Raw genomic sequence first — 11,972 nt, 5'->3', positions numbered from 1 at the left:
ATTTAATACCTTGGTAAAGTAGACAGTACATATTTGGTGATTTAAATTGAATCTAGAAAACTAAGGTTCCATCAAAATGTACTTTATTATTCTTAAATACCTCTTTTACAGTTTTGGCTCTGAAATGAGGAATAAATCTTTAGCATGTTCTGATTCCTGCTGCCAATGTGCACATATAATGTGTACAATGAATTAGATCGATTACAAGCTTAGCTGCTATAACTCAGTCAGTTCAGTCGCTCAGTCATGTCCGACTCTTTGCAACCCCATGGACTGCAGAACACCACGCCTCTCTGTCCATCACCAGCTCCTGAATTCACCCAAAGTCATGTTCATCGAGTCGGTGATGCCATCCAGCCATCTTGTCCTCTGTTGTGAACAGCATGAAAAGGCTGTAACTGAAAGGCACTCAGGTACTCTGACTTCAGCAGGATAGAAGTTTGTTTCCTCAGGTTAGTATGGAGATGAACTACTATTGATGGTTTTGTCCTCTTCACCATGAAGTTTTCATATCTGGATCCAAGGCAGCAGCTTCCCTTCTCACCATTTTCTCAGCTCATGGGAAAGGGGAAGAGGCCCGAGACACACAGGCCCAGTCTGGGCCAGTTTTCCCATGGGTAATGGCAAAACACATCGTTTCAGTTCACATTCCATTGGCCACACTTGCTACAGAGGAGACTGAGAAATGTATTCTCTATCAATGTAGCCTTGTTTGTAGGTAAAACTTAGGGGCTTTTTCTTTTTTTTTTAAAGGAAGAATGGCAAAAGGATATTAAAAAGAACAGTTTCTGCCTCACAGGTTTTGCTTTTGTTTCTGCTTTTAAATAAATCATGGATTGCTTCAGGTATTAAAGGACTTGTGTTTGACCAAGTCATCAGACTTAGCTGATATTTTACTGTGCTGCCTGCTCGCTTACTCTGCTGCCCCTTACTCTAGGTGACGCAGGCCACACAGTGCCTCCTGGTGAGAGCTGTGCCATTCACTTCAGTAGATGTGACTAGTCACAAATGGAGAAACAGCAGGTATCTGTTGTGGTGTCTTGTCTGAGACAAGCTATCGTGGGCTATAGACATTTATAAGAAGGAGAATGGAGGTGTGGGGTCGTAAGGAAAGGCTTCATGGAGAATATGGGACTCTGGAGGCCTTGAAGATGAGGTAGGACTTGTGTGGTCACAAGCAGAACATTCTAGGCAAGGGAGGTGGTGTGCAGGAAAGTTTCAAGACTGGGTAACTGAGGTGTATTCAAGGGAAAGCAGTGAGTCTCTTCTGCTTTCTGACTAACCGATTGGCTCCCTGAATGTGTAAGTAAGTTGGAGTAGTGCAAAATAAAGTTGGATCCAGATTATAGATATGTTAAAGATGTGGAGCTGGGGACTGAAAGGGAGGAAGGGTTTAACAGGATAATAGAATTCAAAATGGGTAAATGCCTCCCCCACCTGGTAATGGAATTCGGAAGGAACAGTTCTTTGTCTTTCCCTGCCTTCCAGCCGTGAGGTTACCCGTGCCTTCTCAGTTAACACATCTGCCCTAGCCCCATTCTTCTTGACTTCTCGGAAAGTTTTGACACGTCGACTATCTTTTTTTTTAAACGCAGTCCTTCTCTGGTTTTTCACTGCTTTTCTTTTTTTAAACTTCTTATTGGAGTATGGTTAATTTGCCGTGTTGTATTAGTTTCAGGTGCAGTAAAATGAGTCAGTTACAGTCGCGAAGTTGTGTCTGGCTCTTTGCGACCCCATGCGCTGTAGCACACCAGACTTCCTGGAGTTTGCTCACGTCCATTGATTGGGTGATGCCATCCAACCAATACGCACACCCACTCTCTTTTAGACTCTTCTCCTGTGTAGGTCGTTACAGAGCAGTGGCCCGTGCTCCCTATGCTGTATAGTAGGTCCTCGCTTATCTGCTTTATGTACATGGTGTGTGTGTGTCAAGTTGCCACCCCCTGCCCATAACCATAAGTTTGTTTTCCACATCCGTGACTCTACTTTGTTTTGTAAATAAGTTCATTTGTATCATTTTTCTACATTCTGCAAAAGTGATATCATATGATATTTGTCTTTCTCTAACTCCTGTAGGTCCGTCCATGTTGGTGCAAATGACATTATTTGATTCTTTTTATGGCTAAGTAATATTCCTCCGTATATATGTAACACATCTTTTTTTATCTATTCCTCTGTTGATGGATATTTAGGTTGCTTCCTTCTCCCAGCTGTTGTAAATAGTGCTGCAGTGAACAGTGGGGTATCTTTTTGAATTGTTGTTTCCTTTGGATATGCCCAAGAGTGGGATTGCTGGGTCATACGGTAGTTCTGTTTTTATCTATTTTTAGTTTCTTGAGGAACCTCCATACTGCTCTTTATAATGGTTGTACCAATTTTACATTCCCACCAGCAACGTAGGATGGTTCCCTTTTCTCCACAGCCTCTGCAGCATTTATTGTTTGTAGACTTTTTGATGATAACCATTCTGACTGGTATGAAGTGGTATCTCATTGTAGTTTTGATTAGTATTTCTCTAATAATGAGCAATATTAGCCATCTGTATGTCTCAAAGAAAGACTCTTAAAGCAGCCAAGGAGAAAAGGATGGTCGCCTGCAGAGGAACCCTCACTTGTTCAGTTGCTCAGTCGTGTCTGACTCTACGATCCCATGGATTGCAGCATGCCAGGCTTCCCTTTAAGCCTTCACCGTCTCTTGGAGTTTGAAACAAACTCTGTAGGCCAGGAGAGTGGAATGACATTCTCAGAACACTGAAAGAGAAAAACTGTCAGTCAGGACTGCTCTACCCAGGAAAGTTACCCTTCAAATATGAAGGAGAAATGCAGGCTTTCCCAGACAGGGAAAAGCTGAGGGAGTTTATGACCAGCAGACCTGCCTTATAAGAGATGTTGGAGTGAACTCTTCTACCTGAAATGGAAACGCAAATGTACACAAAACTTTGAGTAAGGTGGCAAATATAAAATTGTGACTATATCAGAATAGTTTGTCAAACCATTATAGCATAAAGCTTAAAGGAAAAGAAAGCAGTAAAAATAACTATAGCTTCTTCAGTTTAGTAACAGAATCACAAGATGAAAAGACACAAGATAAAGCATAAAATGGGAAGAGGAAAGGGACAGAACACATGTGAGCAAATGCAGATCCTCTCAGCAAGAATAAGGACTGTTTTATCTATGAGACATTTTATACAAAAAGTAGTCTGGATCTTGCTGTTGTCCCTGTGGCCTGTGAATGGCAGCACTGGTGTCTCGGGTTGCTTGTCAGGTTGCAGAGTCGCAGGCACTGTCCGGGGCCACCAGATTCCATTGTGTCCCCCACGACATGCACGCGCCTTAGAGTTTGAGAGACACTGATCTGAAACTGACGCTGCAGTTCTTTAACTTTTCTTGTTTTGAAACTTAGCTGCTGAAATAATTAGACCCTCCAGCTGTTCATCTATTTGTGTTTGCCTGTATCTGTCTTTTTGTTTACCTTAGATTTTTACGTAGACTTCAGAGGAGACTGTCCTGTTATGTATGAGTGATGGAGAGTAGCCGGGGGAGGCAGCTGTGGCTGGAGGGGTCACCAAAGTCGCCCAGAGTAGGTGGCATGTGACGGAGCGAGCCTGGCACCTCACAGCCTGCAGGAAGCATTAGGGGCAGAGGTGGCAACATGTGCAAAAGCAGGGAAGGCCAGGCGCACTTGGACGAGGACTGAGGTCTTCTCCGTGGGGGCTGGGGTCGGCCCCTCCGTTGTCGCGTGAGGCCTTTATTATATGGCTCCTCTGTCAGCTCCTGAAAGGTCCCCAATTCCCTGACACCCTGCCCTCTGCTCTGCCAGACTCCCTGACCACCCTCACCTTCTTCAGCCTTTGCTGAGACGTGTCTTGGCGTACTCTGTGTCAGTGGCTCCGGCCAGCGTTTAAGCTTTGTTTCAAGATTGGCCCCCACTGTGAGACCTGCTTGCCTTCCCATAGCCTTGTCTCCTTGCCCCTGAAGAATGCCGGAGCATGTAGCCCCTGAAGGATGCCGGAGCGTGTAGCCCCTTCTCCACGGAATCTTCCCGACCCAGGGATCGAACCTGGATTTCCTGTGTTGCCGGCAGATTCTTTACCCTCTGAGCCACCAGAGAAGCCTTTATATATATCACCTTGTGCTAAAATTGATTACAAATGTCCTATTTAACCACGTTGATATGTTATGTGCAGTCTGTTCATTTTCATTGTTGTATAATTTTCTGTGGTATGGAGATAATCGTACTGGTGAACATTTAAGTTGTCAATCTTTTCAGAAATCATGCTACTGTAAATACTCTGGTTACGCAGCTTCTTGAGTATATGTATGAGTTTCTTTGTAGTGTTTTTCAGCCTTGCTTGACTCTGGTCCAGAGAAACAGCATTTTATAATGTGACCTGATTTTTGTGTGTATGTGTATCTGTACATATATATGTATATTACTGATTTTTTAAAGGTTTTAACAAAGTTATATTTACTCTTCATCTGATGCACTTATACCATTTTCCTTCTAAAAATAAATTCTGGTTGAGATTAAATTAATGAGTTGTGACCTACTGTTTAAAATATTGCTAAAGGGTGTGTTGTGTATGTGTGAATTTCTCTGTGTACATAGACATGTCATATTGTTTAAAATAAACATGCATAAATTGAGAAACATATGTGTAAGCACATGTGTTTATGTTTTGTGTGTTTATGAGTAGATTGTTGGTTGGAAGGGTTTATTCATCTGACTAGATTTGACCAATTTAAAAAAAAATGGTTGCATCTATTTAAATTGGTATCGTCTCCTGACTGTGAGAACTTAGCCTTTTATCATTGTGTCAGTGGTCTTTTAAAGCATTTAGTTGGCACAGAATTGGTAAGTACTCATTGAATTTGTTGTTGTTCAGTCGCTAAGTTGTGTCCGACTCTTTGTGACCCAGTGGACTGTAGCCCTCCAGGCTCCTCTGTCCATGAGGATTTCCAGTCAAAAAGACTGGAGTGGGTTGCCATTTTCCTTCTCTGGGGGTATCTTCCCAACCCAGGAATTGAGCCTGCACCTCCTGCATTGGCAGGTGGATTCTTCACCACTAAGCCACTGGGGAAGCTTGTTTGGTGAATGAAAAGAAGGATTTCATTTTGATAATTGAATGACTGCCATGTTAAGCAACTACTATTTTATCAAGGCAATTTTAGGTAAACTTACAGGGCTAATTTTATAGAGTGCATGTTCCGTTTGTAACTTTGGTTAGACTTTTAAAGTATTTTTAGGGGTTCTTGATTATATTGTTCAGTTATGATAGTTTATGTTCTAAAGAAAGATCCATTGACAAAATTACATTATTATTTCAATATGTAAAAAATGATTGGGGCTAAAGTTTCCCATAAATGATAACCAGGTTTGTTTTTTTTTTCTTTCTTGTAGGAATCAATAAAATGGTTTTTATAGCCTTAAATTAATAAGATTTAAATACCATCTAACATTTAATTATATCTAGCTTTTGCTCAATAGTAATATAGCGTTTTTTTCATATTACTGCTAGCATTATTCTTGCATAAGGCTTTTATGCATTTGAATCCCTTTCTTTTGTTGTTATAAAAATGCACCACTGTATTGGGTACTGCAGTTTTGTACCTGCATAGAGAGTCGCATCGTATTATGCAAGTTCTTTCAGTCATAGCATCCACATTAGGAAATCGTGCTAAAGGTTTCCATTTGTATTTGGCTGAAATTCTGGCAGATTATTCACAGGGAAATCATTCTGTTTTCACAAAAATGAAGCCCTTCTTGGAGTCTGTTGAAGATTTCTATTTTCTCATCATGCTCTGGACCCACTGCCTTTATAGGAGTTACTTTTGAGGAAAGTTAAGATACAGTTGTTTTACAGACCAATATAGGAACTTCTCTAGAGGGAAAAAAGTGTCATATTTTGATCATCAGGATTTCTTAACCTGGCAGTAACTTGTGTTAAGTAGTGCTTTAAAACTTTAAAAATATTTTCCGTACACATCTCACCTAAGTATTGAGGGCAACCATTCTAACTCCTTTGAACAGATGAGAACCTTACAGCTCTGTTACTAGGTCCAGTGTAATCTGTGCAGCTCAGAAGTGGCTGAGCACATGGACAGCAGTGGTCTTTTGACTGCTAACTTATTTTGACACGGTTGGTAGTCGAATAGAGTCTTAAATAGAGCATGTCCCAGATGTTTGTCTGTTTATAGGTGTCATTTCTCAAATTTAAAAGTAAGATATTTTGACATAAATTGTATACACATAACCTCTCCCCTAAGGAATTTTTGGAGAATGTGTTTAGTGTTAACTACATTAAAATTTTTAGCCTTGGTGTTATTTTGTAGATTCTCATCTTTAGATAAAAAGTATGTACTTAAACAGAAAAAAATCCTAAATTTTTTAAAAAGCTTGATTTTTATTAATATCTCTTACTGTATTTTTCATAATCAAGTCATTTAGAGAAATCTTATATATGAGCTTCTGAATATTTGATATAATTTCCAGATATTACTTTTATTTTCCATTTTACTTTAATTGTACGAGCAGTATGTGAAGATAATCATAAGAAGATTTAAAATTATCAAGAAGTAGTACAGTCAGAGGTACAGCTAGTAGTACTAGAAGAATAGTACAGCTAAGGCTTGTATCTTACATATTTAGGTGAGTTTCTCTATGGTGTTTGAATCAGTTTTTTGACCCAAAGACTTAACATTTTGTAACACACCTCAGTTCATCTGTAACTTCTTAATCTCAGGGTTATATCTGGGATTTATTCATGTTGATAAAAGACTTCTTGAGGCAGTCCTTTTTTAGTCTTATAATTATTAATGGTATTAATTGACAAAAATGTTCCCCTCCTCAAGGTGTTGATTACAAAGTAGAAGTTATTGTAGTTTTAAAGGGCATTTCCCCCCAGTTACCAGTGAGAGAGTACATATTTTTATGTGTTTGTTGGCCATACATTTCTTTTTCTGTGAATTACCCATTTGTGTCTTTTTTGTCCATTTTTCTATTTAGGTTCATTGTCTGTTTTTTTTTTTTTTAACTAATTCTGTTTCATTTTAAAAAACCTCTTTGATTTTTACTTGTTGGTGGTCTTTTAAACAATACCCTAAACATTTAATAAAGGACTTACCTTTACTGTGGGCTGTTACTACTCCTGAATCAAATATGCTAGTGAAAAAACTGTTCACATAAAGTAGTTTTAAATTCTTAGATTTTGGGGGAAGTTCCTAGGAAGGCAAAAGTAGTAAACTCCTTAAAGTTCTTGAAGGTTGAAGGTTGATTTATAGCCTTTTAGCACAACCAACAGAGAAGGCAACGGCACCCCACTCCAGTACTCTTGCCTGGAAAATCCCATGGATGGAGGAGCCTGGTGGGCTGCAGTCCATGGGGTCGCTAATCGGACACGACTGAGCGACTTCCCTTTCATTTTTCACTTTCCTGCATTGGAGAAGGAAATGGCAACCCACTCCAGTGTCCTTGCCTGGAGAATCCCAGGGACAGGGGAGCCTGGTGGGCTGCCGTCTATGGGGTCGCACAGAGTCGGACACGACTGAAGCGACTTAGCAGCAGCAGCAGCAGCACAACCAAGACAAGTCTTCTTAGCGAGCTGCTGCTGTGCCATTTGAAAATTTGAGCCCGTGAATTCTGTAGCCCTTCGTTATGATTGTATAAAGAACCAGAATGCTTCTTATATGCTGTTACGATATTTTTTTAGTTTTTAATGCTAGCTTTTCTTTGTTTCTTCTCTGTAATCAGGTCCTCGTTGGGCTTCCTGGAATATTGGTGTGTTTATTTGCATCAGATGTGCTGGCATCCATAGGAATCTTGGGGTTCATATATCCAGGGTCAAGTCAGTCAACCTAGACCAATGGACACCAGAACAGATCCAGGTAAACATTACCCTACAGAGAAATTATTTAAAATAGATTTAAGAGCTTTACTCCTTCTTGCATCTAAGGATTAACAACGTACAGTAGTATATTGAAATATGGTGTATGCCACAAATAAAATTTGAGCGTTGACTTGGACTGTCAGTTCACAGATGTTTATTTTTTCTTGGTTCTGTAGTAAAGTCAGTTTTTAATGTAGTTTTCTAAAATGTTGATTTTGAAGTATTTAAAAAAAAAATTCTTTTCCTGTGCTGATGAGATTTCGGGTATAATTCCGTAGTCTGTTTTGCTTTGCAGTCAGTAGAGGGCGCCTGAGTAAAGACGAAGAGCAAACCGCCTGTCTGCAGCGCGAAGGGGAAGGAACGGCTTCCTTCTGTGCAGGAGTGGGTGTTCTCCACTCTCAGACAAGTCACAGGAGCTGGAAGACAGCCCATTTAGCCAGTGTTCTTCTCGTGACTGGGCTTGTTTGGAGCGGTTTAGTTTTTTAGAGATAAATTTATACTTTTAAGGACTTGCCATTTTTCCAGTGACAGTATTAAATTTTCAAAATCATACTTTCTAATCCTTTAGGTTAATTGCTAATGTAAAAATGATTATTTCTACTGGTTATATTTATAGTTCACAGTGAAATTGCATGTCTTTTTCTTATGCCCTTTTCAAATTACTTATAGTCAGTATGAAACATAAATATACAAGTGTATGTAGTTGAACCTCAGGGATACACACATATACCTCACAATCATAAAATAAATATAACACACAAATTGACATGGATATGTGAAGTAAGGGTAGAAAGAATAGAATGCTGGGAGAGAGTGATCATTAAAAAATGTATATAGACTTGGTTAAAGAAAGTACAGCTTCTATACTGAAGACATTTATACCAAAGTAAATACTAGATGTAGCAAAAATTTAAATATTAAAAAACTAAACCTCAAAAATACTCAAAGGAAAAAAATAGAATAGAGATCTTCAGGCCATAAAGTCAAGCATAATTAATTAGTTTAGTCTTAGGTTAGTTTTTTAACTTTTTGTTGGCTAGAATATAAAAGGAAATATGAAACTGTCTTTTCAAGATCCTTGAGAGAATTTACTTAAGGAAGCAGAGCTTTTTGAACATTTCATTTTAAGGCAGTTTTCTTAGTAACATCTCTGTAGTAACTATGGTTACAGATTTTCATGAGATTGTTTCTTAAGTTGTCATCAAGAGAACATGAAGTGTAGCTTGAAAATGTCACTTGAGTTTATAATGGTTGTGAAGATGCAGAACACTCAAGACCAAATGTGTTGCCTTTTTAATGGTTCATTTCAAACCAAGGAGAAAACATGGAATCCCTAGACACTTAAATTCTCCAGAAATATTATTTTTTTCAACTAGGCTGTTGAAAGGAGCTGAGTAGCAGGTTCTTTGAGGTGGACAGCTGTTCTTTTCTAGTAGTTTAGGGCATAACTTCCCAACCAGAGCACTGTAGTTTACTGGTTTTCTGGGGGATATGTTATAAAGCAAGATACTGTTTACTAAATATGTAAGGATCTTGAAAGCAATTACTAAGTAGTGTACAGTCTTTGAAGTTATGTTTGAACACTTATTTGTATGTCAGCTTCTTCAAATAAGAATTACTGTTTTTGAATGCCAGACTTTTGACGAGTACTTCTCATAGGGACGTGCTGTGTCTTCATAAGCCTCGGGGCGCCTCCTGCAGTTGAGGAGGGTGAGGTTAGAGTGCATGCCTGCGAAGTCAAGTTGAGAAGACAGTGAGGCTCACTTTAAAGAAAAGAAGGGTGGGTCAGCCTAGTCACAAGAACAGGTGAGCCCGCTGGTATTCTTGTGTGGGCCTTGTCAGTGCTTGCAGGCAGAGCCAGAGTTGTTCTTTAAAATCAGTTCTGGACTGCTGTGTGCTGAAAAAGTGGTTGGCAAAGACCCCGAGGCTCCATACTGAGGAGCGCAAGCTTTGTTTTAAGGCAGCTGGTTCCTGAGAGGCCATAGACCAAGGTGACTGAGAAGGCTTTCTGTGGAGTCAGACTCCGGGTAGCGCGGGGCAGTCCTGGCAGGGCGCCTTGCCTCAGGTGCCGCAGTGCCTGTGTCTGAGGGCAGGCCGTCCCAGTGCCCTCTGGCGGGGCTGTGCAGTAATATGGGTGATACGGGCAAAACGTTTATAACACTGGTAGGCTCACTGGGTATTGAAGCATAGTTGATTTATGGTATTGTGCTCTTTTCAGACTGGCACATCTTGAACACTCCCGTCATGCTGGCTTGTCAGTTACTAGTAGGATTAGTCTGTTTTGTTCGCTGTGCAAGATCCTCAATATTGCTGCTTGGAGGATCTTTCCAGTCTCTTTTTTTTCCTTTGGCCGCTGCCCTATGGCCTATGGGATCTTAATCCAACTTTGGCTTTTTTTTTTTTTATTAAAAAAAAAAGTATATAAAAAATGAGGTATAATTACGGAGCAAATACAGATAAAAGTGAGTTTTATGTACCTCGGGAAAGGTCTATACAGTCGTTCACTTGTGTCCTTGGGGACTGGCCCAGGACCCCTTCACATATTGAAATCTGTGGGTTCTCAGGTCCTTTACCTAAAATGGTGGAGTTCGAGGATCTGATATTATATATCCATCATGTATGTAGTGTCTGTGGGGGTCAGTTTTTAGGGCATCTGTCATAGCTGTGTTAGAATTGCTGTATGTTTACTTTTAAAAGAAAATAATTTATCTACCAAAACTTAGTGTGGAAATAGTTATTCACCTTAAATTATAATAATAAATTGTTTTGAATGGTGGTTCATAGATGAAATGTCTTTGATCTTGGGTTTATTTTTGGGTACTTCTCAAATTTTTGGAAAGGATCAGTGTGTTATAAAATAAAAGCCATCGTATTTATAAAGTATTCTTTTTAGTTTTGTACTGGTTCATTAATCCCAAGTCTTGATTACCTTTTCCCCTCATTATTTAAAAATTCTTAATTATTCATTTTTCATTGTCTGTATTGAAGGAATTAAAATGAAGAATACACTAAACAGCAAGGCCCTAGTATAACACTATACTCAATATCCTGTAAGAAACCACAATGGAAAAGAATATGAAAAAGAATGTGTGTTTGTGTGTGTGTGTGTGTGTGTGTGTGTGTGTGTAACTGAGTCACTCACTTTGCTGTGTACCAGAAAATAACACTGTAAATCAACTGTACTTTCATTAAAAAATGCAATTAAAAAAAAGAAATGAGGATTAGAAAAGAATAGAGTTTCTTGGCTCACTTTGTAGAGAGTTGTGTAAATTGTGCTGCCTAATAAAACATCCCTAGTGAGACTTTGTCTGCATTGGAAAGTATACTCCGTGCATTTGGTGTTTTTATTGGTAACTTTAGACCACTTTTCATGGTAACTTTTGGACCACTTTTCGTGGTAACTTTTGGTAACATTTTTCATACTTTATAATCTGTAAGTGTTTTAGTAATATTCTCTCACAAGTTCTTTGTTTCGGACTTACTGGTGACGTTTGTTGATAAGGTGTCAGTACTTGGCATTTTGCAGGGTGGAACACCAAGCACACACAACTGCAGTGTATTCATTTATCAAATACGTCCAGTCTTCTTAGGCTCGGTACGCTTGCCTTCAGCGTTCTGTAGGCACTTTCCTTCCGTGTCTTTATACCTTGCCCCTTTGTGCTATGGCTTTGACCACACTTTGGCCCAGAGGGAGAGGTCTTTGAACTGAGCTCTCCTCACATCATTGTTTACTCTTGCATCAGAAGAACAGAGGCTTTCCTCGCTCTCGCTTTCTGTCCATCCTCCTCTAGCCATCTCTGCTCTGACTTGAGCAGCTGGCTCTATTGTTCTAGGCGCAGAGTGGGGGAAGGTACTGGTGCTAGTTGCTCTGCCTTTGTTTCCATTCTCAGCTTCCTTTCTGCTTTTGTACCTAATTAAAGAAGTTATATTCATTGGAGGCATCTTTAAATGCTTTCCTCCTCTTTGAAATCTGCTGTCTTGCCCCCTGCCTCCACAAAAGTTTGCTTTGTACCCTTTGACCCTCGACAGACAGCCCTCAACCCCACGATGCTGGTTCACTCACTTGTTCACCTGCGAGCGTTCACCG

The 11,972-nt window shown here is 39.7% G+C and overlaps 1 protein-coding gene across 1 annotated transcript in view; it reads left to right on the top strand.

Moving 5' to 3' along the window:
* The first annotated feature begins 5,134 nt into the window (after positions 1 to 5,134).
* SMAP1 (small ArfGAP 1) overlaps positions 5,135 to 11,972 on the top strand; it is a 121,700-nt gene continuing 114,862 nt past the window's right edge. Inside the window, exons 1-2 of the mRNA XM_010848507.1 lie at positions 5,135 to 5,171; positions 7,750 to 7,883. Coding sequence (XP_010846809.1) covers positions 5,135 to 5,171; positions 7,750 to 7,883 — 171 coding nt within the window. The remainder of the gene's footprint in view (positions 5,172 to 7,749; positions 7,884 to 11,972) is intronic.

Source organism: Bison bison, unplaced genomic scaffold, assembly GCF_000754665.1.
Source record: "Bison bison bison isolate TAMUID 2011002044 unplaced genomic scaffold, Bison_UMD1.0 scf7180017864268, whole genome shotgun sequence".
Taxonomy (NCBI): Eukaryota; Metazoa; Chordata; class Mammalia; order Artiodactyla; family Bovidae; genus Bison; species Bison bison.
The sequence above is the reverse complement of the archived record's forward strand: the minus strand, read 5'-3'. Positions and strand labels throughout refer to the sequence as shown.